A 27,713-nucleotide genomic window follows, 5' to 3' on the forward strand; every position below is an offset into this window, starting at 1 on the left:
TTCATTAGGATATTCTCCATTGTATGCTCTAAGTATTACATATAATAATTTAAAACATGACTACTTAGGCACCTGAGGTTGGGGAAAGAGCTATGTAATAAGTAGTTGTAATAAACAGGATATGGACAGTTTTACTTTTCCCCTTTGCTATAACTTGCAATTTTTAAACATTTTTATCGTGACTTTTTATAAAAGGATTTTAAAACTTCACTCCAAAACACAGTCATTTTACAACATGGCTATGCAACCTGGAATCTTCTCTATACCCAAGAGTTTTGGTCAACTTTAAAATGTTCAGCACAGTTTAAAACATCAAAAATAACTGAGTAATTTACAGTGAAAACCATCCACCTATACTGAGGCATTAGAAAGAAGTGAAAGGTTAAAGAAAAACGCTTGCAAAGTATTTATCAACCAATCAGCTACATTTATCTCAGCTTTGTTTTCACCAGATCATTTGCTGCCTCAACCTCACAGGTATGTCAACAATTCAGAATTCTTCAGGACTGTGGAGTGCAGTTAACACCAGAGTTGTTTCTTCCCAGAATTTCTTGTGTTGATACAGGATTCTTTCCAGATCAGCACTATTTCAACAACTGCCTGTTTCAACTTTAGTGATAGCATATTACAGAAATAATAACAACAGTACCCATAGCCATCATGAGTCCCCAGACCTTTTCAAAGAACTTTAATTAAACAACATACAAACTACCCCTGGTAATTGTTCCTTGGCACGTTAATGTTAAATTCCTCTGAAGCTAATTTCCTTTTTGAGTCTCAGAAAGCTGAGGCTTTAAAGTAAGTAGTGTTGTTTGCTGCCTTATCTCTTTGGCTGGGTTGCACTTCTGTGGAGGCTGCTGAGTGTATTTCAGCTTGCTGGGAAGCTGTTGTTGTAATCAAAATATTTCAAACGCTTTGTTCCTTAGTTGGAAGAGTCACTCAAGTAGTTGCCCGAAGCATTTGAGCAGAAGCACCAAGATAGCACCCTTTGTTCTACCGGCTCAACTCTGTGAACTATGAAATGTTCATGTTGTTTCCTACTAGAACGTTCTTTCTCCAAACACTTCCCTGTGTCCAATCCTACATTTTTGAGGTTTAAAATCCTAATTCCTCCAAGAAGCTTTTCAATAGTCCCTTCAGCTGGGAGTCTTCTTTTAGACCCTATAAAGTCTTAGCCGTTCTTTTAGTTTCCTACTTTTCATTTGTTAATACATTTTTCTAGTGAGAGGCTCTCTATTTTAAGCTTTAACTTCATTCTTTAAAGAAGACAGAACATGTACATTTAATTCGGCATCTGCAAGGTGCCCTATATAAAGAACACACTCATTTGATGGTTGCTGAGTTCGCCAACAGCTCATATACCATGTGGTAGAGAGCACAGGTCATTTGTGAGGTTGGGACTAAACTTCCAATAAATGTTGACACACAGACATATACTTCACATGTGAAAGGATCTTCATATTTATCTCATCTAACTGTTTTAAAGATATAATGAAATGCAAACACATGAAATTCTAGAACCACGTCAAACAGTAGATGTGCCCTAAAGCTCCCTTTCCTTCAGTTCAAGACTGCATCTATTTAGTAGTTGATGTCTGCCTGCTTTTCCTGACCTGTCACTCTCATAAGATAAGAAAGAATATCTAATATGCATCCTGTGTGTCCCCCAAGTAGAGGAAGCTGATTTAGTTGTAGTTTAGCACTGGATCTGTGAGTGTTCAGACTGCAGAGTGCATGCAATGATTCTGCTGGTCAGACTTGCCTCAGTCATTCTGGAGTTTTTAGCTAGACTCCTCAACCAAAATTTAGGGCCTTTCCTCCCAATTAATGTGGCTATTCGGCATTGTCTAGACTTTCTCACCCTCTCAGAACTTCCTTGATTTTATTTAGAGGAAAATGGAAGGGACTACAGAAAGCTTTAGGATCTAATAAATCCCACTTTGCATTAATAATAAGAAAAATTCATGACATAACTGAGGAGTGGTTTAGAAATTCGGGTTCAGAAGTTTAAATACCAGTTCAACCACTTATTATCTATGGTAATATGAGCACTATTTAACTGCTTACAATTTCCTTATCTGTAAAATGGGAATTAAAATACCTAGCTCACAATTTAAAAAAATGTTATAATGGATGCAAACCACATAGTTCCATTCTTAGGACACAGTAGACACTAAGTTACATTAGCTTACAGTCATTAAACATCTTACTTTGAAAAAGTATGTAAATATAAACTGCCTGCCCCTTTAAGATTCTCTCACCCGTAAATTGAAAACAGTACAGCCTCCAGACTGCTGTTTTAAATCTATGGTATGGTTTTTTAGATTTTTCTTTTAACCCCCTAATGGGTTCTATATTTGCCACTGCCCAAGTTACTTGGCACTGAAACAACTGAACATTGCAGGAACAAATTAATATCCCAACTTTATGTTCAATCTCTGTAATAAGCCTATAGATCATCATTATCATCATCATCATACACTTAAACAACTAAAGCAAGTGTTGTGTGTCATTCTGATCATCCTACTTGATCAAGTGAGAAAAATACACACCATGTTCTCTAATTTTCACAACTGGTTTGCCATCTTTCCTTCCAACTGTCCTGTCTACTGATTTTGTGTGTGTGTGTGTGTGTGCGTTTAAACCCCTTTCACCTCAGGGTTTAATTTTTCGGAGAAACCAGCCTTGTACCCACTTGTACTTTGGCGGTGGTGGAGGTGGGTGGGGACACACTGCCGGCGATCGGGAGTCGGCAGTAGCTAGGCGGGCGGGGTTGTTGCCAGATGGGCCAAAGTCCCCTTCCTCCTCCTCCACCGCGGGGTGGTGTGGTTGTTCCCTAGCCCAAAGCCTCCTACCCAATTTGTTCACTTCCTAGATCAACCACTCGCAGTGTACCTTGGGTGGAGCGCCCCGAAGTACCTGGGCGAGGCAGCACTTTCCCAATTTCCAGGTTGTAAGAGCGGCAGTGCTTTCAGGTATTTTCAAATTACTTACGGAGTTCTGGGACTCTAAAATACCTAATAAAAGGAATGGACGCTTTCTCCCAGAAAAATATTTAGGCACACCAAAATTCTGCATAGAATTTCCAAGTGTATATGGATTCCCTGAGTTTCCAGATTAAGTGCCCTCTACCAGAGGGAGTGAAGACCGAGAGGAATAAGCAAAACAGGGGTGAAATAATAGACTGAATTCTTTAACATCAATATAAGCGTTTTAATATGCACTGGTACATTTATGACAAAACTGAGCAAGAGATAATGGAGAACACAGCATTTTCCCCAAGTAAGCTGGTCAGAGTGGAGATGCAGCGGGTCATACAAAGGGACAACGAGCAACAGGTAGGCAGAACACCACAGGGTTTCGCACCCCCAGAAAGCAGCGAGTCGCGCGCCAGGGCGAGGGGGATGTATGAGAGGGTCTGAGGTACAGGGTCGGCGCAGGGCGGGCGGCGGGGCTGTACTCACCGTTGACCGCGAAGCTCCGGCCCTTCCGGGCCAGGGTCTGCTGCACCTGCTCCTGGATCCGCAGGCTCTTGGCCGCCTGGCCACTGCGGCCGCTGCTGCCCGCCAGCTTCAGCTTGGCCTCCGAGGGCAGGGCCAGGCTGGAGCTGTCCAGTTGTCCCAGGATCTGCTGGCCCAGGACGGTCCGGATGTAGCCGCACTCAGCCGGGGAGCCGGGGGCTGCCATGGCGCTGGAGGAGGCGACCCAGCCGCTGGCCTGCCGCGGGACCTGCGGTAGAAGCCGCAGCGGAGCTGGGGGCGCGGGCGCAAGCCCCGCCTCACGGCCGTGCTCCGCCCCCGGGACCGCCCCCCCGCGCCGGTGAGAGGCCCCGCGGTGGGGAGCGCGGCCTCGGGGACCGCGCACCCGGCCCGCCTGGGGGAAGGGGGCGTGGCTTTGGGCGGGCACGCGCACTCAGGCCCGGGGGCGGGGGCGGGGCTGGGCCGGGGCGCGCGCGCGGACACCTGGCGCGCGGGATCCGCAGGCGGGGAGAAGAGGAGTTGCGCGCGGTCTGTCCGGGGTCGCGCACATTGTCGGAGTCACCTCGATGCTGCCTGCCCGCGCCGCACCGGCTCTCATGGCCTCACTCGGACTCCGCCCAGCCCTCGGAAAGGATATGATTTCCGTTTGATTGCGGGAGGGGCCGCCCACCAGACAGGTGCGCCCTGGAGAATCACTTCTGCTCTTGAGCCGAGGTTTGCCTCTGGGCTTACCGAGCGAGCAGTAGATCTTGTTAGTCCGGCTCTGACGGACTGTTGGAAATATTTCGTGTTTTACCTGAGGGTGAGAAGGAGGTAATAGGTGAAATGGAAAGGGCTATATAAAGAAAATGTGCCAAGAAGATGACATGTGGGAAATAAAAGACTTTTTAAAGAGTTCTTCTTTAGTACAACTTCAGGACTATGTACTTTTTGCACAGATGCAGTTCCAGAAACATATGTTCTTCCTCATTGAGAGCTTCTGTTTCCCCTTGAAGATACACAAATTGTACCCAGTACACTCTTGTTCACCCACTTCTCTCTTATGAACCCACCCACAGAAAGAAACTCCAATAAGAGGCATTAGGGAAGAGCTGATTTTGAATAGGTAGTATTTTTTAATAGCCCAGTTAATGTTGATTAAGTTCTCTTTATGACAGGTTTTTTGTTGGGGGGTTGATGGAAGGGGCCTCTGACTTTCAATTGCATCTTCTACAAGTTGTATTTATCTTGCTATTAATTATGTTTCACACACAGTTGACTCCTAAGAACTTGAGAGCTAAGCTCAACAGGAAGGGTCTTTGACCTTAAAAATTACAACCTAAGCCACTCGTCCTGATTTTTTCTCTGTGGACATGAGAGGCAGACAGAAAGAAAAACAACATTATTAAGTAAGTTAATCTTCGCTTTGATTGCTTTGGTTTGCATGTTCACTTTCCCTCAAATCACTCAATTGCTGTTAAGACCCCACTTAATTCAGGCTTGGGGTGGCTAGAGAACACAGCTCTCCCCCCCATTTTTCTACCCATACCTTTCTACACTTGCAGAAGTTTATGGCTTTGCATTTTACATGAGCATGGGGTGGGGGGTGGCAGTGGGCAGGACCAGAGGAAATGAAGGGATTGAAAGCTTGGACAACTGAGTGGCCATAGTTTTGCCACCCCTTCTTAACAGGCCACGTGGCCAACAGTTGTGTGGAATATAATGCTGAAGTGGGAGCCTTGTGGATGATGATCTTGGAAGCAGTTTCTCCCATCCCAGCAGGACCAGTCTTTAGGTAAATTACACCTTGTGTAAAGCTCAATTATGCAACCAGATGTAAACATCCAACTCTGATGCTGAGATTTAATTGAAAACAGAGAGATGAACTGAAGGTCAAGAGTGATTATAGAGACTGCAAACATAAAGCTCCATATTTGGTCCTTCCTTTGTCCTCTCCCTCTATTCCTTCTTAAAGCCTCTTCTGGCAGTTCCACACCTTGAAAGATGGTTTCAGTACCTGCCCCTACAGGGTCAGTTGAGGCATCCCTTGTGGTTTTGTGACTTATGAAGTTCAGCTCTGCCTCCATCTAGATCCCTCACCAAAGGAATGAAGAGGAATTTTTCTTATTTTAGTGAGCCTCATTTCACTTTTTCCCTTTCAATTTTTAAAAGTATGATGCCATTGATTATACTGTTAGGGAGATCCTAGTAACAGCACATATGAATCTTTTTAGTAGATAGTTGTGTGATTTGATAGAAGGAAGATGATAAAAACAGCTTGTGAAGTGGTGATTTAGCTCAGTGGTAGAGTGTTACCTAGCACACACAAGGTCCTAGGTTTAAGCCCCAGTTCTGAAAAAACAACTACAAAAATACAACCAAAACCAAACTAAAAAACACCACCAACCAACCAACAAACGAAAAAACAGCTTTTGAGGCTAAGGCCAGAGGATTGCAAGTTTGCAGATGCCCTTGGCAACTTAGTGAGTCCCTGTCTCAAAATAAAATAAAAAGAGCCAGCGATGTAACTCAGTGGTAAAGAACTTGCATGTGTGAGGCTCTGGGTTCAATCAGTACTGCAAAAATAGAACAAACCAAAACTCATGAGTAAAAAAATCTAGGTCAAATGTTAGCTTGTCTTTTGTAATAGTATGACTCTAGGCAAGTTTCTTTATATTTTTACTTCTTAGTTTTCTTATCAGTAAAATGGGCACAATAAAAGTATCTACCTATAGTGCTGTTGTGAGGATTAAACAATAAGTAATGTATGAGGAATGCTCAGCCTCACTCAGAGATCCACTTCTGGACTCCCTCACTTCCTTCAGGTCTCTAATAATATGTCAACATATAACCTAAATGACACTTTTTCACATGCACATACCCAGTCACTCATTATCTCACATCTCTACTTCATTTTTCTACATGGCCATTTTTCTGCATATTCACCACACATGGTTCATGGTTTACTTACTTGTAAATTGTTTTGCTGCTGGAATACAAGCACCCTGAAAGCAGGGATTTCATCTTGTTCACTGCTACTCTCCAGAGCTTAGGTTAAGTAATCAATAGGCATATTGAATAAATGAATGAAACATGCACTAAGGTATTTGATACCTTACATGGCATATAACGAGTGCTCAATGACTGTTAGTAATAAGCATTTAGACTTTCAAACTCTTTAGGTAACTTGGAATCCTTTAAAAAGTGACATGGATATCATTATATATTCTAGGTAGCCTAGAATATTGCTGTGTAATATTCCTTGTAAGTAGAAAACAAACTAAACTAAGGTAAAGTTTTTAATTTTTGAATACTCACAGAACTCAATGGTTCTGTTGAATATTTGCTTTGAAAATAAGAAACAGATACCCTTCTGGAAAGGATTCTTTTGGAGGTGAGAATGCTATTGCACTAGCAATAGTTTAATTACAGGATGAAGAAGTATTTGGACTTTGGCATTGTGCCCCCAAACATATTCTAGATGTGCTTCTCTTCCAGCAGAATGCAGGCCCATTCCTGTTGTTTTTTGGGAAAACTGCCTGCTTGATTTCCTAAATTGTAAGCAAACTCTGTGTAACTATTACAAGTAGCTTCTGGCCAACAAATTGAAACATGGAAACAAAATGCTAGGAGTCCTTTTGTAATGTTGCCTGTTCTGCCATTCACCAGCTTTTGGCATTTAGGTTGTTTCTCGAAAATTTGTTTACTTCTTTTGTCTTTCATTTACTGACAGAATCTGATTGAAAAGAGGAGCAGAATCACAAAAGTGTTGAAGTAAAATGTAAATGACAGATAACCACATTAGGGCCACCATTCCTTTTGCTGTGAACCTACAATAAAGATTCAGAATTCTGGAGTTTCAGTCTTGCATTTTTATCTGATTTACACACTGTAGCCTTAAAGCACTAGCCTTTTATTGTCTTCAGAACTACAGTTAGGGCTTCCTCGGAGAAATCTTTATTTTCTTTAACCATATGTAAATTCCTTTATGGAAAATTCCCATATGCAAAAAATTCAGAAAGTTACTTGAAGACTGAGTAGCATATGGTGAGAGTAAATCATATTTTAATGGAGAATATTAAAGAACAGTAATGACACCAACATGCTTTGATTCATATTAAAAAACAAAAACTCTTACATATTTCATAAATGGCAACTTACACAAAATATTTCCTGCTACTATTTTCTGGGGTATTAATATCTATTGCTTTTAAAAATCATTTCCTAACAGTATAAGGGATCTGGCAGGAAAATTTTAAATTAAACTTTAGAATTTATTTCCTCTTTTAGCAAATGGATATGTTGCCAAGGCAATTGGTAGCAATTTTATCATTAGCCACAGAATGAAAGTGGAGTAGGTCTTGAAAAGGAATTGATGAACATGTAGGTGCTGAAAACCACTCTCTGATGGCAGTGAGGGCTAAGGTGTTCATTTCCAATTAGATGTTTGTTTGTGATTTTGGATATATTGCTAGTGTGTAGGTCTGAAACCTCCTCTTCATTAGAGCATTATAATATACATAGTATTTGGATACATTTTAACAAAATTACACTACTAGAAACCTCCTACTTCTTAGCAGATCTCAAACATGATGTGGGAGGTGGAAACCAAGTGGGCAACCTGGCAAGAAGCTGGCAATGAGCAATTGGCTCATGGTCACGGTGGCCTCAAACAGTTCCTTTAATCTTGACTCATGGGCATGTATAAGCAAGGTACATCAGCTTCAACAATTATCTTCTGGATGGATGACCACAGCTGCTGCATCGATGGTTGCCAGATCTTTCACCTGATGACCAGTGAAGCTGAAGGGAGGGGACAGCATGGTTGAGTCCTGGCATACATTCTTGGCTTCATTAGAGATCACGGTCCACATTGGTCTCTGCCATGAAACCTAGTGCTGAGACAACTCACAGGTGGTCAAAAAATAGTAAATTAAGTGTAACCTCTCACTGATTGGTATTTGGGTCATTAGTTTGCCTGAGTGGGCAATCAAAAGGAATGGTCCTGAAGGAGGTTGCCAAGGTTTGAAACAAAATGCCAAAGTAACTCTAGTGCCTAGGGACACACAATGTTTAGTGATTTCTAAGCTTATGACGGTATCAGAGAAACTCAGTAGGAATTTTTTGAAAATAATATTTATTTATTTATTTATTTGGTGCTGAGGATCGAACACAGTGTCTCACATATGCTAGGCAAGCACTCTGCCACTGAGCCACAACCCTAGCCCCTTAGTAGGAATTTTTAAGACAAATTTTTGAGAAAACAGAACTCCAGTCTCCAGTGTCATTCATTCTTTAAAAAAAATGTTGCACTAGCCAGGTGTGGTGGTGCACTCCTATCATTTGAACAACCTGGGAGACTGAGGCAGTAGGATCAAACATTTGAGGCCAGTCTCAGCAACCTAGCAAGACTTAAAAAATAAGTCTTGCGATGTAACTCAGAGGTAAAGCCACCCTGGATTCAATCCCCAGTAGCAAAATATATGAACAAACAAAGAAATCCCACTATATATTTTTTTGAATCATTTGGAAATTGAATATAAAATATCGATTGACATAGGTATATATTCATTCATAAGTAAACTTCTTGCATTTTAAATTTGTCTCCTTTTTTTCTATATATACTATTATTTAGTTGAAACATCACAAACGTAAGTCTTAAAATTTATGTAGAAAAACAATACTAATGCTGGTTGCAGTGGTGCATGCTTGTAATCCCTGCTACTCAGGAGGCAGGGGCATCAGAAATCAGAAGTTTAAGGTCAGCCTGGATAACTTAGTGAGATCCTGCCTCAAAATAAAAATATTTAAAAGGACTGGGGATGTAGCTAAGTGGTAAAATATGCCTGGGTTTAATCCCCAGTAAAACACACCCCCCCCACACACACAATTAACAGTTATTATTAGTTCATATGGCTTGAATTTTAAAAGTTCCACCCAGGAGGCTGACGATGTGGCTCTGTGGTAGGGCATTTGCCTGGTATGTGTGAAGCTCTGAGTTCAATACCAAGCACTGCTTAAAAAAAAATTATACAGTGATTACCATTAGGGAGGTGATGGTAGAGAGAAAGAGACTTTGCCTCTTGAGGGAGAAGTCACATAGATGTATCACAAGGGGTATACAGGGATGGGAGGACAATTTGACACCCTTGGTGTTCAATAAATGGTAGCTATAATTATTATTTAGAATTGGTACTTTAGAGGTTGACAAGATTATTGCTACCTTTTGGTGGCTGGAGCAACTAAGCCAAAGGAAGTCAATTTTGATTTACTTATGAATAGATACATTCTTGATCCTGAATGTAGCTCTCTGCCTTTTGAATCAGTGGAGCTTCAGCTCTGTCCAGAGGAATCCTATGTATCTTTAGAAATGAAGACCTACTTTGCTGGGTGGGGAGCAGTTACTACTAGTCTGTTTCAAAAGTGGGTGAAGTTCTACTTTGTTCCCCAACTCTGTGATGTCACTGTTGCTTGACCAGGCATCGTCTTGGATACTATTCAGAGTAACTCATTAATAATTTAAAGCATTAATAAAACACTCAATTGCACCTCAAAGAGAATTAATAGTATGATTTATTGTGGAATTCTTACTTATAATAAGAAAAAAATACATGGCACCTTTACAATAGTAAGAAGGAACCTATACTATTTACTTGAGTACAGTCATCACAAACAGAGTAACAGCAGTTTATTAGTTCAAGTCCATTATTTTACATTGTCATGCCATTATGTCCTTCTCTTTTATCAGTTCTGCAGTTAGACCCTAATTTAAAAATTGTCCAAGGTGAGGTGGGGGTAGGGGTACTCCTTACAATTTCTTGATGAAATATACATCATTGTGCATTAATTCTTCCCTTTTCCTGGACTATACTTTCCCTGCATCTCTGTGGAACTGACTTCTTCCTGTCATTCAGATTTATTTCAATATTTCTTCCAAAGAAAGAAATTCCCTTGTCAATCAGTCTGATGCAGCCACCTTGTGATTCCTTGCAAAGTACTTCCTGCATCCTGTACCTTTCTTATTTACAGAGGCATACATGTTTATGTATGTTATCTCTCCTACTAGGATGTAAGATTCATGCAAGTAGAAACTGTTCACCAATTCATATGCAGTGCTCAAAATCCACATGTATAGTAAGTTTGTAAGTTTTATTAAATGAATAAGCATCAGAAACATTGTAATTTTAGTTCTCTTTAAAAATAGAGTTTAAATGCGGGGACAAATATTTCTGAAAGATGGTTTCTAATGAGAGATCAAATTTTGAGACATTTAAAATTTTAATTATTATTATCTTTTAACTTAATGCTGTCACAATGTGTTAAGTAAAGGTCAGGTTAAGCCATCGCCCATTTTCACAATTTCTTTTGATCTTGGAACCTGAAACCCGAGTTTTATTGCCGAGTTCTGGCAAAGGTCCCAGAAGCATCCCCTTTTAGTTAGGCCTTCTCTGGCAGTCCTCTGAAGGGCAAAGGCCTTTTGGGAAGCTCAGGGATTCTGTGGTTTCAGGGACAGGTCTAGACAGAGCATGTTCCCCTGAATCCCTGCGGTCATTTGTTTTATCCTCACAGGCACGCCTACATGCAGCCACCGAAATTCCTCAACATCATCACTGGATTGAACTAAACTAGTTCACATTTAGAATCTATTTTCAATTTCGGCTCTTTCTGAGCTAAAAGTGTTTTATGTTTGAGCACAGGAAACTTTTTGAAGAAACACTGGCCATAGAACCAAAGTCTAACAGGAATCCTAGGGTGGCCTTGTGATACAGAGGAGGATGTAAGAAAGAAGGCCCTTCTGAGGTTGTGGCTGTGGCAAAAGCTTCTGTGAAAATACTTCAGATGCCTTGCTAGGTATTTTGATTTGTGTGTGTGTGTGTGTGTGTGTGTGTGTGTTGCTAAGATTGACTGCAGGTCCTTGGGCATGCTGGGCAGGCCATTCTACTTCATGGTTGCATCTCCATTAATATTTCAACTTTGATTATTTCAGCATAAAAAGTAAAACACACCTAACTTTTGGGCCACGAATAACAAGGCCCTTATTAACTTAATAAACCAAATTTCAATAGTGGTATCAGGAAAGTACTTAAATGAGGAAATGGTCCCAATAAGTCTCTGTTGCTTATTGGATCAAGACAATGTTAATTATTCAAGCATTTCAAAATCTTCCTCATCGGCCTCACCTGACCAAGAGACTTTATCTCACAAACTTCTCCATAAACATTGCAAAGCAGCCAGGCCAAAATTCTTACCAGACTCTAAATTGTTGATGCACATTTCCTCTTACTTTCAGTGGTTATCTAGTTTATTTTTACCCAAGTTTTCAGGTCCAATTCATGCTTGCCCTCCTGGGAAAGAATGCCTTTATTTGCCCCTATGAGCTGTCTTTCTCCTAACCCCTACACTCTGAAGATTAAATACTGTGTTTTGCTTCCTGAGAATCAAATGCGGTAACATTTTCAAAGAATTCAGCCTATGTCCTGAATAAAAATGTCTGCTTTATAGTTGGTTATATAAAAAAGGTACTGAAAGTAAAAACGGAGGGATTAAAAATGAATAAATGCATAATGTAAAAGAAATATCTAGCATATGGTTGAAAGCATAGCCTGTGGAGTTAGATAGACTTTAATTATTTTCCTTCCCTGCCACCACTTACTACTCGTTAACCTTTAGTTTCATGTACTTCTCTAAACTTTATTTTCTTGGTTTGAAGTGATAAACAGTATACATTTAATAGGGTTAATGTGACAAAAACAGACATGAAAGTTCTTTATAAATCATAAAGTGCTATGTGAATGTGAAATATTATCTTCCATAGTTGAGAATTTTAATAAATGTGCTCTCAAAATAACATCATCTTAAAGGCAGCAATTTATAAGACAGTAGCTAGGAACTTGGCCCTGGACAAGAATAAGGCCTATTCTTCTTGCCCTGGGGGAGCTTTCTTTGTAGATGGGGAGATAAAACATATCTCCTTATCAAACAACTATGTCAAAAGTTAAATAACAATGGCATGTCAAAACTATTCAAAGCAACAATAAAGGAGGTATTCAGGATAATGTGCCAAATTGGAAAGATGAACAGTATTTCTGAAGCCCCAAGACTAAGAAGCAGCTTCCAGGTTGGGGTTAGCAGGGATCTCATTTGTAGATTGGCTGGGTGTTAAATGAGCTGGGTCTTGAGGTCAGGTAGCATTTGATTTGGGGGGAAATGGGTTGACAGCATGAGAGTGGACTGCTACAGTGTGGAGCTGGAGGAATATCACAGTTACAAGGTCAATGAGGAACCAGTCTAACTAGAGTAATTCAGATTGTCTGAATGTTAGAATCAAAGAAGAAACTGAGCCTGGCATGGTGTACACACCTCTATCGACTCAAGAGGCTGAGGCAGGAGGATTGCAAGTTCAAATCTAGCCTCAGCAAATTACCAAGGCCTAAGCAACTCAGCAAGGCCCTAAGCAACTCAGTGAGATCCCCTGTATCAAAATAAAAAATTTTTAAAAAGGACTGGGGATATGGCTCAGTGGTTATGCATCCCTGGGTTCAATTCTGATACAAAAAAGAAGAGAAAACTGAAAAATAACAGATTCCTGCAGTCCATTGCAGACCAATTTAACAAGAGTCTCTGAAACCTGGGTCTGGAATCTGTAACCTGAAAACTGTTAAGGTGATGCTGATGAATGGCCAGTTTGGGGAAGCCCAGGGGACAAGGACTAGTGGATCATGAGTAAGGAATTTTGTACATGTCCAAGCTCCAGAGGCCTTGAATATTAAGATTTTGAATTTTATAAAACAGCATTTCTCAAACTTTAGGAATGTGTGAATGGTTTGTTTTTTGTTTTTGTTTTTTTTTTAAGTGGAAAATGTCTTTGGCAACCCTATCAGAAAACTGCAGAAACCAGTAGAGAGGCGTCGACGTTGTTGTGACAGTTCTCGGAGGTAAGATTCTGAGATAATGATTTTTTTTCTTTTTTAAATCCATGAATAGTCTAGAAGGGAAAAGAGAATGGAAGCAGGCTGATAAATTAAGAGGCCACTGCTGCACTGCAGGAATTATGGGATCATAGAATTCAAGCTTCCAGAGCATGTTTTTTCCCAGTTAGTCACAGAGGAAGGAAGGTAGCAGAAGCATTTGTGCTGTGGATTGGGAGGTGCCAGCACCATTTGAAATACCCCTGAAAAGTTTGGTTTTTAGGAGGTTAAAAATGCTTCTTTTCTTTTTTCTGTGTTCTTTGACTTTGGCTTTTAACCACAAGCAACTCTTACAATACTAAAAGAACTATGGATCTATTTAATATTTAATATGTATAAATTAACTGAAGGAGGACATTTTTCATCTGATTTACTCGGGATTTTGAAATGTCTATTCTCATCCTTAAAAGGCCATTCCTCTAACACTTTTCTTTGGCCAGCTGTAAATCTAAATTACTGGTTTTTAAAGTATGGTCCACAGACTCATAGGGGTTCCTGAGACCCTTTAAGGGAGTTCTGCAAAGTAAAACAATTTTCATGATAATACTGAGTCTTCACATGCTCTGTTTACTAGGTTGACATTTGCACTGATGGGGCACAGCAATGGTGGGTAAAATTGCTGGAAAGCCAGTGATCCTGGATATTGTATTGTACATTGTCACATACTTGCAATAAAAAAGAAAATATTAGTTTCTCTTAGAAATGTTCTTGATGGAGCCTGGTACAGTGGTGCACACCTGTAAGCCCAGCTGCTCTGCAGGCTAAGGTAGGAGGATTTCAAGTTCAAGGCCAACCTCAGCAAACTCTGAGTTCAATTCCAAGTAACAAAACAAAAATAAAAACAAAGCAAGCAAACAAAAACAGGGAAAGTAAACCTCTATAATGGAGCAGTACAGATTATTAATTTTATTAAATCCTGGTTCTCAAGTATGTGCCTTTTTAAAATTCTGCATGATGAATTTGGACATGCATAAAAGAACTGCTATTGCAGATTGTCTTCAGGAAAAGCATTTTTGTAAGTTGTTGAATTGCAAGTTGATGTCAATTTTTACTTGTAAGAATGACTGACAAAATATGATTATTCAGACTTGCGTAATTCATGTATTGAAAATAAATGAACTGAACATATTGATTCAAGTACACCAACTACAAGTATTTGTTGCAAATGTCAAGATTCAAGTTTTTAAGTAAAAACTTAGAATTTTGGAAGGCATGTATGTGTACCTATTGTGTTCTTGAAAGCTTGTCATATTTTTCTAATGAGGTTGATGGTGATGTTAATATGCTTTTTTGGTTATTGTATAATAGGCTACATCAACATGTGGAGAAGACATATATATCTTAGTCAATAACTTTTTCTTTTTTTATTGGTGCTTTATACTTATACATAATACTAGAATTTAATAAAGTTTGGTTAATTTTGAGGGAACCAATATTTATAAAGTTATAGAGGGTTGAAAGATCTATTCAAAGTGCAAAATAGATAAATGGATTTTAATGTAACTGTATAGGAAAAATTAATTTTAGATTCCACATCACAATGAACCTTTAAGATTCTGCCATCTGTTGAGTTTTCATATGACATCAAAGAAAGCACTCACAATTACCTGAAGAGACTGTAAAACTACTACTCCCTTTTACAACTGCCTCTTATACTATTGCCCTGGGATTAGGTTTCATCATATAAACTTTGGGGAGACACAAACACTCAGACCATAGCAGATATATTCTGAAAGGAATTGAAAACTGGTATTTAAACAAATACATGTACACACATGCTCATTAGCAGCACTGTTCATGATAGCCAAAAGGTGGAAATAATTCAGATGTCCATCAGTAGATGAGTGGATAAACAAATTGTGATTTTTAAAATATATATATATATATAATATATATATAAGAATATTATTTAGTCATAAAAGGAATGATTCTGATATATGCTATAACATGGAAAGAATTTACCTTGAAAATATGCTAAGTGAAATAAGCCATAGAAGGTCACATTATTGTATGATTTTATTTATATGAAATATCCAGAATATGTAAATCTATAGAGACAAAAAGTAGGTATTTGTAAGGGACTAGGGGAAATAACTACTCAATGGGCATAGGTTTTCCTTTTGGGTTAATGAAAATATTTTGGAACTAGTACAACATTGTGAGTATAATTAATGCTTTGACTTGTTCACTTAAAGTTGTTAATTTTATGTTATATGACTTAAAAAAAAATCACTGCTGGATGATCACCAGATACAGGCCCTGACACTCAGCAGGGATTCAGAATTTCTTTTTCAATTTTAGTCAAGTAAGCAGAATGAACAATATCTGTTTTCTTTCTGTTGGCAGTGTTTCGAGTATCTGGTGCTAATATAATCATTATTTTGGCTATTATCAGACTTAGCAATGCAATTTTTGCTTTGATAGTCTTCCCAGTTGTTGTGTCAGTCAGAATTAGGCAGTACGCTAACATAAAATCAGTCTTTCTTAGATAAATGATTGGTTGGGTGAGTCTGTTTTTAGTCACAAATCTTCTTTGAAGTCTAAAAGCAAGCAAGAAACTTGAGATGGTTGACGTTTTCCTACAGAAGAGAGGAAACATACTGAGTATTGTTGAAAGAACACAAGATTTATCAACCCAAAATATATCAATACTTTCAGTTCATCAACCAAAGGTGGGGGTCACCAACTGGGTTCTTTGTGCAAGATTGTTCTGTCCCTCATTCAAAGAACTTTTAGGAAATGCCCTAAATTTATTGGATTATGGAAGAAAGGTTTGCTCACAGTTCTGTGATTTTCCAGTGTTCCCTCTTCCCTGGTAACCAGAAATGATGAGACTTAATAAGATATAATTGACCAGAAATGGGAGTTTGTTTTTATTATTAGGAATAATGCTGGAACTAACACAATGCCTGTCAGAGAAGGGAGGACCAAATAGGAAAGAAGACTAGGACAGGCTCAGTTTTCCTTCAGCTGGAAAAGACATGTATAAATAATAAATGCAAAATATATAATTACCGTTATTGAAGTATCCTATATACTGGAAAATATTTAACAAAAAGTGAAGAGGTGACATGAAGGAAAGAAGATGAAAGAATGTTGAGTGAGGATAGAACACATCCAAACATTCATTTGTCAGTGACATGTGGGAACATGAAAGTGTAAATTGTTGGATTTTATAGAATATCAGGTTGGTTTGTGTTCCCTGATATTATAAATTATGAGAGTTGCAGGGTAGAGCAGAACAGATTTCTAAACCTTAGTAAGATTTGGAATCACTTTGAGAACCTTATAAAAATGTAATTGCCCAGAACCCCACATGAGGTATCCTGATTGTGCAGTTCTAAGGAGGAGTCCAGTGATCAGTGGTTTTAGAAAGATCCCCACATGAATTTAACGTGTATCTCCATTTGAGAACAACAGAAATGGGCATGCAATATTTGCCTTTGTCCCACAGCGTCTGCTCCCTTGTGCAGTGCCTTCTGTCTGTTGAAGAAGAAAAGGAAACAAGGTGAAATAACCCAACAGAACAGAAACGTTATTACCTTTTGAAAGATGTTCATGGAAAAAAAAAAAAAAATGTGACTTTGTCTCTTTTTTCTTTTCCGCTGACTTAGGAAGGAACCAGCTTCTTTTCTCCTCCAGATCAGAAGAGGAGCTACAGCAGTGACATCAAGTGGTGACTTTAGGGCATTTTTCCTTTCCAGTTGAGACGTCTTCGAAAACTAAGTGACTTAAGTAAAGGTTTTTTTTTTTTTTTTTTTTTTTTTTTCCATTTTTCTTCCCTCCCATCTGCTAGGGAATGTATTCTTTAGTTCCTGATCACTGGAAATGTTGAAAGAATGAAAAAAACAAGAAACAAAATTTGAGCCTGCCATGTGATCCTTTGAGTACTATCCAATATAAACACCTTTGTTTGAGTTGTTTCTAGCACCAGGTGGTTTCAGTGGAGAGAAAAAAGCCTAAACTCGATATGCAAAAACAATGATAATGCTAAGGAAACTGTCAGTATATTTAAAGCAATGTGACTCATAAAAGAGAGAGCACTGTAAACTTGACTGGAGTGAGAATACTGCAGGCTGATGCCAAGAAACTCCATGAGACTATGATGAGGGTCAGCAGACCTGTCTGAACTGTTGATGGTGAGTGGAAACTTAGGAATCCAAAGGATAGTGACATTTGAAATGTCTTAAACAACAACAACAACATATGGGGATAGGAAGGATAGTAGAGTGAAATAGACATTATTAACTCATGTGCATATATGACTGTATGACTAATGTGATCCTACAATATGTACAACAGAAAAATGAGAAATTACACTCCATTTATGTATGCTCTATCAAATGTATACATTTATCATGTACAACAAATTAGAACAAATTAAAAAATTAAAAAAATAATAAAATAGATTCTCCCCCCCCCCCAAAAAAAAAAAAAAAAAAAGAAAAGAAAAGAAACGACAACAACAATGTAAAAGTAGATTTGGAACTACTTTTTGGAACTAGTTCTGTTGTAACACATCACCATAGACCAGGTAGCTTATGAAAACAGAAATTTATTTCTCATAGTTCTAGGGACTGGGGAGTCCAAGATTAAAGCATAGGTGGTTTTGGTGTCTGAGGGCCTGTGTCCTCCTAGATAGTCACTCCTCACTGTAACCTCACATGGCAGAAGCTTTGCCCTCATGACCTAATCACCAAAGTCCCTACCTCCTATTACCAGCACCCTGGGGTTAGGATTTTTCAGTATATGAATTCTAGGGGGACATAAACATTCAGTTCATTGCAGTTTGTTTACTCCAAAGTTAAAAATTGTTTATAGTTACATCCCATTTTGTGTAACTCAATAAATGGAAATCCAATTTTATAGGAGAGAAATTGGTCTCAGGAATCTTATCTTTTTTTTTTTTTTTTTTTTTTTTGCGGAGCTGGGGAATTTGAACTCAAGGCCTTGTGCTTGCAAGGCAGGCACTCTACCAACTGAGCTATATCCCCAGCCCCAGGAATCTTATCTTCTGATATCATTTTTACCCATACATTTATACTATGATAAGGGTATATATTGGATATATACCCTTTTAAGAAATACATTAGCAAATTAGAAATAATACTCAAGTCACAAACAAAAGAAAGAAGAGGAAGTTGGGCAATTATTTGGCACCTAGACAAGAGTCCGTTTAGTTCCTCTGGACTGTAGCACTTTAAAACATTTGTGGAGGAAGAATACTCAGTTATACAGAAAAGAACACAGAGTAAATGGGATTGATTTGGTTCCAGGGATCATGCTTTTGTAGGTGGAACCAACAGATTTGATTAGACATCTGCATACAGCTGGATTAGCCACTTCGTGGGCACCAACGCTGGCGCACCAACTGCAGAGCAAACTCACCATCCACAGGATGCTTTCTTTGCGTTTCCTTCTGTGTTTCTCCAATGTTATTTTACTTATAAAATAAGTCTGTAGCATACTTCTAAAATCTGAAAATAAAAGGGAATATTCGGTATTTTAAAATCATAGCTTTTATTACCTTCTAAGTGGAGGAGAGAACTCGTCCTCAGTTTAGCTTCTTCATGCTTACTAATATTATCACCAGTAGTGAGTGGGTAGACACATTTAGAAAACTGTCAGTAGAGAAATTCATATAAAAACTAAAAGCAGTAGTCAGCTGATCTGGTGGGCTATGGACTTGCTTCTACAGATAACTTAGTGATCAGAAATAATAAACAGGAGAGAACTTGGATGAGTTATCATCTATTTTTGAGCTAAATGTTCTAACATTTATGAATGACTAAGTAATGAGACATCAGTCTAGGATGCCTTTGCATTTCACATTCATATGTGAATAATCGGGAGGGCTTAATGAGTTTTCTTTAGCTTCTGAGTAATAAACAGTTCCAAGATGAGAAAAGAACACTTTGTTTCACCTTTAAGGGAAAGTGCCCCTGGAAGGAAATACTGGCAACTTCATAAATTCCTGTGAAATTATTTAAAGGCCCCAGATAAGATAAGAGTCTTTACTTTTAGTTATCCAATCAGATGCTGAAATGAACAAAATTGTGTCTTTTTTGACTATAGACTAGAGCACGAAAATTTATATTGTTGCCAATAATAGTTGTCCTTTGGGGCTGGGGATAGAGCTCAGTTGGTAGAGTGCTTGCCTAGCATGCACAAGCCCTGGGTTCAATCCCCAGCACCACCACTGGAGATTGACCTTTTGCTAAGTTATTATATATTAATATATAAAAATTAAGCACCTGCTAAGCAGGAGATAAAGCAGGAGAGATGAGGAGAGGGTAGAACATGGACAGTTTGATATTTTCTTCAGCAATAAATGAAAGTTGACAAGAAAACAGAAGACATGATAAAATCTGTGCTTTGTGAATATATAACTGGCAGTGGGATGTACGATATTGGTGGATTCGATCCCCAGTAGTGGGGGAAAAAGACATTGGTGAAGAATGAAGCTGGGGAGAAATGCTATGGTTGAAGAAAGGGAGAGGAAGGAAGATTTAATGGAGTTGGCTTTTGTGAACTGTTACTGTATCTTTTTTAAAAAAAAATTAAGTTAGAAGGAGTGAATGCTCAGTACTACAGAGATACATACATACCCTTGTTTATAGCAGCACATTTCCTAATACCCAGATGATGGAACCAGTCTAGGTATCTTGTCAACAGATGAATAGATAAAGAAAATGTGGGAAATATTCACAATGGTGTTTTATTCAGTCACAAAGAATGTAATTATGTCATTTACAAGAAAATGAATGGAACTGGAGAATATCATGTGAAGCAAAATAAGTCAGACTCAGAAAGTTGTGAAGGTCAGACTCAGAAGGTTATGTGTTTTCTCTCATAGATGAAAACTAAAGACAGTAAAGGGAAAAAAAGGAATTTCATGAAAATAGGAGGGAGACTAGTTGGGCAGAATTAGGGGGAGAAAGGAGACAGGTACTGGGGAATGAAATTGATCAAATTATGTTATATAGGGGTAAAAATATGCCATAATGAAGCCCTTATTTATATAATTATTATTCACCAACAAAAACAAGACAAAAAAAGAGTGAATTCTAAAAATTAATTTTTTTTAAAAAAAGGTAGTAGACTACATCCTGTCATTTATTGAGGAGAGGAAACTGTCAAAGATGGTGAAGTTCTAAGTCCTAAGAGTTGGGATGAGGCTGAATTCAATCTCTTCCCATCACTACCTGACTTTGCTAAAATTGTCCCTGGCTCATACTTTCCTCAGTTTCTTAGAGAAACTTAGACTCAAATCTTAGTGTTTAAGACTTCATTTCTCTTCTCCCTTTCTTGCTTCTACAACCAGGTCCCAAATTTTGTTCTTTTGCTTGGGTGGTAGCAATGGCTTCCTAATGGTTGGTGTTAACACAATGTTCTGTTTTTGTCTCGCCTTCATTCTTTCTCACTTCCTACTGACAATTTCATCTTAATCTTAAAATCATTGCTTTGATCTAAATTATTACTGCTATAAACAGGGTATGTCTGTTCCAATAGTTTTATTGGTTCCAATTTACTTAATGGATTGAATACAAACTCATTGATTTGGAGTATAAAACTTCCTTGCTTCCAGCCTCATTTCTAATTATTCTTTGTTTTTAAAGAAAAGTTTTACTAATGTTTTAATATTTCAGCGAAGTGTGTCTGTTTGCAACAGGTTTAAAAGGCAGACAGACACTATTATCAGAGAAATAAAGAAGTTTTATACAATAAAAATATTACATAGACCTATGATGATTTATGGAATAACTACCAGAACCAGAGAAGAAATTAAATATGAGAGATTAAATCCAGTACCTACAATATCTCAGTTACAATAACTTTTAACTGCTTCACTTTCTCCTAGTATATTTCTTAACTTTCTCTCAAATACAATGCTCTCAAATCCCCCAAAGTATAAAAGGCATAATAAACCTCAACACTAAGAATGTATAGATAGATGAAAAAAGAGCTAGAAATATTGACTCGGGCTTGAGAATTTAATTGGAAAGTCAATTTATTTCAACCTCAACCATAAGATTTCTGTGCACTGAATATTGTATATGAAGAATGTATGAATCATAAGGTTGCCAGTAAGGACAAAAATTAGCAATAATTTTTTTTCTTTTTTTTTTTTTTGTGGTGCTGGGGATTGAACCCAGGGCCTTGTGCTTGCAAGGCAGGCACTCTACCAACTGAGCTATCTCCCCAGCCCAGCAATAATTTTTTAACAAAGCATAACTTTTAATTATAAATTATAATTAAAATATGTATTACATTTGCTTATTACACATTCAGGATGTAGCAGGGCATATGTTGGTTTAGCATCCACTTATTGTGCTTACTTATTCGTGTAATGAATAAGTAACATACATCACAATTTTCTAACATTCAAGGTAATGCTAAAATAACATAAAAGTCTCCAAAGAAAGTGACTGGAGATTGCATTAAATACTTACTTAATTAGGTTTAATTGCTATAATAAAACAAATAACATTATATGTTATTGTTTTCAATGAGCTTGGGCTTGAGAAACTGAACAGAAGAAATCAATCTTAAGATTTGAATATGGCAAAAATGGTAGTTCTTAGCAAGCTGGGTAATACATTAGCAAAACCACTGGTATAATCTACCCCTCATCTGGAGAAAAGCCTTTTATTAAATTTGGGGAATAAGACTGAACATTGGCTAAGATATGACTTGTTTAAGTCTCAAGTCACCTGGAACACTGGGCCAAGGAGTGAAGAGAATCAATGGTACTGGTGGTAGCTAAGAAATAAACTGCACTGGATTGACCAACTTGCATATATATATATATATATATATATATATATATATATATATTTTTTTTTTTTTTTTTTTTTTTTTTATAGCGCTGGGGATTGAACCTAGGGCCTTATGCATGTGAGGCAAGCACTCTACCAACTGAGTTATAGCCCCAGCCCCTGCATATTTTATTAAAACATTTAAAATAAAAAAGTGAAATGCGTTTTTTGTGTTTTCTCAGAAATGAACCAAAAGATTATAGAATCCTACATGATTTGGAGACACAAAGTGGATGCTGAGTGACTAGAGGTCACTCTAGGTGTGGAATCTTAGAAAGCTTGTCCTTAGAGTAAATGACACTGTGACTCTGGCAGCACATACAAAAGAATGATGCTCTGGAGATAAGGTAGGGGCAATCTGTGGTTGGCCAGTGAGCAGATGAGAGTTCCTGCTGGAGGTGGGATCTTTAATCCTATGGTTTATCTTATGCCTCTTTCTTTGTACATGGTTCTAAATAACTCTAAGTCCTCTCTCAATAGAGTCTGTCAGGAGGAGGCCTTGGGGAGCATATATCTATCTTCTCATTCTGTTCTTGCATGTATTTGGAGACTATCTTTAGAACCTTCTCATAATCAAGCACGAGAAGATGGTCTATGCTGTCAAAAAGCCAAATGGTCTTCAAGATATGACTGGGTCCCAGCTTCTCTGCTTTTACTTAGAGAAGAGTTCAAACTTTCTTCAAACTATTGCCTGTCAATGGGATTCTACAGCTCCATGGGGAGCTTGATCTGGAACTGGGAGCAGGTGTCACTGCTATAGTCCTGAAGAATGACTACCTTTCGGACACCAGGTCCTGCTATGGCCTCATGGGGTGTACAGGACCAGTTATACCACACACCACCTCCTGTGTTCTCCAGCCGCTATCTTGCGCCTTCCTGATTATTCTTCAGTGCTGTTGCTTCTCATTTACTCAACATACATCAATGGTGACCAACTAAGTTCCAGGCCAGTTGCTAATGCAGAGGCACAAGAAAGAATGAGCCTTGGGGCTAGGTTTGTAACTCAGTGGTGGAGTGCTTGCCTCCCACATGTGAGGCACTGGGTTCAATCCTCAGCACCACATAAAATAAATAAATAAGATAAACGTATAAAAAAACAAAAGAATGAACCTTGTTTCCAGTGCTACTGCCAGTCTGTGGGATCCTTGTGTGAATTAGACAAAGTAAATTTTTTCAAAAGGACAACATTGTTTACTGTCACTGATGTAAAAATTTATAGTAGATGAATAATTATGGTGACTCTGATTGCAACATTGGCCTTTGGGTTAGGCAGGCCATCCTACATAACCGTGTTCAACCTTCTTAAGTGCTGCTTCACTTTTTTTTTTTTTTTTTTTTTTTGATATGACCTTTATTGAACTTATCCACCAGAGTAGAAATAATGTCTGTACAAAACCAAATGTTTGTTACTATAACTTCTGCATCACAATTAAAATCCAAACCGTTTTTTAAAAACAGCCAACTCAATCAAAACCCACTACTTCAGAAGCAATAGCTTCTTTGAAGCCACAGTAACACTTAAATATGGTTAAGACTCGAATGCAGAAATTTGGTTGGTTGGAGAGCTAATTAAACTTCCAACTTGCTCAAATAGAATTACAAAAAGGCAAAATTGTGTTTTTTTCACAGAGATACAGTCCACTGGAATCACCAACACTGAGCAGCTGTTAATAGTATTAGAGTCCTGAGAAAATAAGGAATCCAGGCATCCTTTAGACAGTCTTCTGTTGTCCTTTCTTCCCAATCAGAGATTTGTGCATATGTGGGATGACACCACCACCAGCAATTGTAGCCTTGATGAGAGACTCCAATTCTTCATCTCCACGAATAGCAAGTTGCAAGTGACAAGGGGTAATGCACTTTATCTTTAAGTCTTTTGAAGCATTTCCTGCCACTCAAGTACCTCTGCGGTGAGGTACTCCAAGATGGCTGCGCTATACACAGTGGCAGTCGTTCCCACACGTCCATGGCTGGTTGTCCTAGATTTCAGGTGTCGATCAATACGGTCCACAGGGAACTGCAAGCCGGCTCTCTGCGAGCCGGAAACCGCCTTTGTCTTGGCCTTTCCAGAGTCCTCCCAGCCTTACCACCAGCCATCTCGAATTGTGCTGAAGCTCAGACAAGCAAGGCACAGAAAAGGCGAGAAGAGGCTAGTCAGACACACAGCGAGATCCTACCACCTACTCCTTCGTTGCACGGCCATTCAAACTAATGCAGCTTCACTTTTAAGGAAATCCCAGCCATGCGTTTAAGTCAAGGAAGGAAGAAGTGAAGTCAAGAGAGCCAAATGCTGATGAGGCAGAGGAAAAGGAAAAGACTAAATTAGGATACAATGTGTAACACCTAAAAGTTCACTTGGTGACTTCTTGAGACAGGAATTTCACAAAATTATAAAATTTTGGGACTGAAAAAATCTTGCAGAGAACTTCGGACTCTCTTTCTTCTTCCAGTGTTGAATGTGGAATAACTGAGACCCATAAATCTGAGGTATCTGCCCAATTTGAAGGGCACTACCTGATACTCTACCTTTCTTTTGGTCTCAAGCAATATATTCTTATATTTCTATTGCTGTGTTCTGAATCTTCTGAGCTACCCTGCTTTCCAAATCACTTCAATTTAGGGAGTGTAAACACCTAATGGGCTAGTTTTGATAAGCAAAGTTGTTACTAGGGGATCAAGGGGAAAAACGTTACTCACTACATGGTTTTGGATATATCAAGGGTCATCTGCCTTTCAGAGGGAAGCTCATGTCTTCCAGCATGTCCCTTCATTCAAAGGAATATATATCTTATCACTGGAATAAGGTTTCACATCTTTGAACTGACAACAGGATTAGAGGGATGGCTTGTGGACAAAGTAATTTCACAGTTGATTCCTTTTCTATACCTGTCCAGTAGAATGCGGAGGGTAAAAGCTAAATTGCCGTGTGATCTTTACTAGACTCATCTGATTCCAGTTCAGTCACCTCCCTGGGTCTTCTAACTCATTATTCCCGTATTTGTTGTCTCCTTCCTTCATACACCCATTGGGCATGCACTGTCCCTGTGAAGTTTTTCCTAAAAAGCACCATCACATCATATACAACTGTATGCCCCATACACAGTCTTTTAGAATTATAGGTAGTAATTATGAAATACCTTTGTAAGTTAAGTACTTTTGTTTGGTTTTTAAAAATCGAGTTCTTTAGAGATTGGCGTGACCCACGTTCACCATATCCAACCCTAATACCTCCTACTCACCCACATACCTCCCTTCCACAAGCGTTGAAATATTGTTCTTGTTTTTGCCATCCCCTTCAAGTCACCTATAAGCCTTTCATCCTCTTGAAGTATGACTGAGCACCCTGTGTGACAAGGTGAAGCCTACAAAGCGAGGCAGATATGACCCAGATATGGGGTGGTTCCTGCTCCTGGCTATATGACTTTGTGGCAGGTGCAGCTGCTCATCTATCCAACAACTGCTGCCTCTCTTTCTTCTTGCTAACTGAACCTTGCTTTCCTTGAGATATTGGACAGAAAGCAATGGGCCCAGGGAAGTTAGACCTGCCCATTTTATAGAGGTAAACCCAAATAGTAGCCAGTCACATTAAATCTGGTTCTTCTTTGCCAGCAGGAAAAGGTGGTGTTGAGAACAGGGTGATATCTGTGCAGCTAGCTGTCTTAATTACCAGGATGCAGGCAGTTGCGACTGCTCCCTCAAAAGCCAATACAGCGCAAACAGGACTGCTGGGCCCCCATGCTTATCGAGGTTGTTAAGAAATATTTGCCTGAGAAATGTGCAGCTGCCTAGAAACCTTATCTATCAAGGACAGGGGGGCCTAACTGCAACTCATCTCCTGCACAGTTCACCCCTTCCCTCCTCCCTTCTTCCTCTAGGGCCGTTCAGTTCTGGTGGGACCCAATGAGAATCAAATAGATTGGCAGGACCCAACCAGAGGAGGACTAATGTTTAGCTGTTCAAATGTTAACCAATTAAAAAGAACACTGTAAAACTGTTTGCCTTTCCTTATAAAAGCCTGCTGAACAAAGGCTCAGGGCCTCTTAGCATCACCGGGTTACCGTGTGCGCAGAGGACCAGGCTCGAGCTTGCCAATAAATGACTCTTTGTTGCTTGCATTGATCGTGGTCTCTGGTGGTCTTTGTGGGGTCTCGAGCCGCTGGGCACAACATATGGGGGCTCGTCCGGGATACCCCAAGCCCACCCAGACACCTGATCATAGAGTCATAAGTAACATCATTGGCCGGTGAGTAAGGCATTGCCGTATTTCTGTCTGGATTGCCTGCAGGTTCTGGTTCTGGGCTGGCAAAGTCCTGGCGGACGCGCTATAGGACCCCAGCAGGGTCTCGGGAGACGTCCCCTCGACCCATCTGGGCAGCCTTTGTGCTGCATCTGGGCGACTCTGTCGCATCTGGGCAGCCTTTGGGCTGCAATCTGGGCAGCCTTTGTGCTGCATCTGGGCGACTCTGTCGCATCTGGGCCTTTGTTTTTGTCGACAAAATACCAACTAGCCAACTTTGATCTAGCGCGCTATATGTCTGTCTGTTTGTGTATTGTATGGTATGGTCTTTACTCTTGCCTCCTATTGAATTCTTCATTGTGTCAGTTTGCTACTATTCTCACTGTTTCTCATTCTTAATTTCTCATCTCCAATCTGGAGGAAAACGGGTCTATGAATCTCCTGATAGACAGGAGAAATACTAATCAATGGTCAAATTCATTTTATCCTTTTGGAATTATACAGGGAACAGGCTCAGGTGACTCCTAAGACTTTCCTCCTGAGTCACTTCTCGAGGTCTGTGCCAGAGGAAAGAACTTCAGTGTGAACACCTAAAGGAGGGTAAGTTTGCTGCACTCTGCTCCATGGAGTAGCCAATCTTCACCAAGATCTACTTCGAGTGAGATAAATAAGCTTCTCTCTCCATGCACCCCACATCTGTTTGAGGTGCTGGTTTCTGTCTCTTCATTTTTGGAGGGTAAAATGGGCTACACAATACTCCTGCACATCCACTCCCTCCTGGATGCTCCCCTTCCCTTGCTGGTCAGATATAGGAATCCAAACTGTAGGAATAAGACCTGGGACAATTAGTATGGAAATGCCCAGGCTCCCTTTGTTTGCATAGTTGCCCGTCACTAGTCTGTCCTAAGCACCTCTTTGTTTGTCGGAGGATGGGCTCCCTTTGTCCTCCCTCAGGTCCCCTATTCTTAGGCTTAGGGATACTCATTGCAGGGTACTTTACAGTCCTTCTCCTTGTTCCTAAGAGATTTGTTTACTCCAATCCCCCTAGGCGGAGAGCTCAGCAGCTCTATTCTCCAAAAGTAGTGGGAAATAATGTTTTGTGATTTTCTGCATTCAAACCTAACCCGATTTCTCAACCAGGAAAAAAGGGGTTAAAAAGTCCTGGGCAATCCCTCCCTTCCCCCTGCCTGGCCTTGCTGAAGTCTGCATTGGAATGTGAACTGTAGCAGTT

General features: G+C 39.3%; 1 protein-coding gene, 1 long non-coding RNA gene and 1 pseudogene across 3 annotated transcripts in view; 1 reads left to right on the forward strand and 2 right to left on the reverse strand.

The window, feature by feature from the left end:
• Nucleotides 1-3,776, reverse strand: part of PKP2 (plakophilin 2) — a 76,883-nt gene extending 73,107 nt beyond the window's left edge. Inside the window, exon 1 of the mRNA XM_079139347.1 lies at nt 3,465-3,776. Within this exon, the coding sequence (XP_078995473.1) occupies nt 3,465-3,687 (223 nt within the window). The 5' untranslated portion in view covers nt 3,688-3,776. The remainder of the gene's footprint in view (nt 1-3,464) is intronic.
• LOC306660855 lies at nt 429-17,187 on the forward strand. The gene is made up of 2 exons (XR_013763764.1): nt 429-2,975; nt 17,041-17,187. It is a non-coding gene; the product is annotated as an uncharacterized lncRNA (long non-coding RNA).
• A 5,100-nt stretch (nt 17,188-22,287) lies between these two features.
• Nucleotides 22,288-25,866, reverse strand: LOC306661314 (histone H2A.Z-like; annotated as a pseudogene). Its single transcript has one exon. The product of its transcript is annotated as a histone H2A.Z-like (transcript).
• Between the last annotated feature and the right edge of the window lie 1,847 nt (nt 25,867-27,713).

The sequence above is a fragment of the Sciurus vulgaris genome, assembly GCF_902686455.1.
Source record: "Sciurus vulgaris genome assembly, chromosome: 5".
NCBI lineage: Eukaryota > Metazoa > Chordata > Mammalia > Rodentia > Sciuridae > Sciurus > Sciurus vulgaris.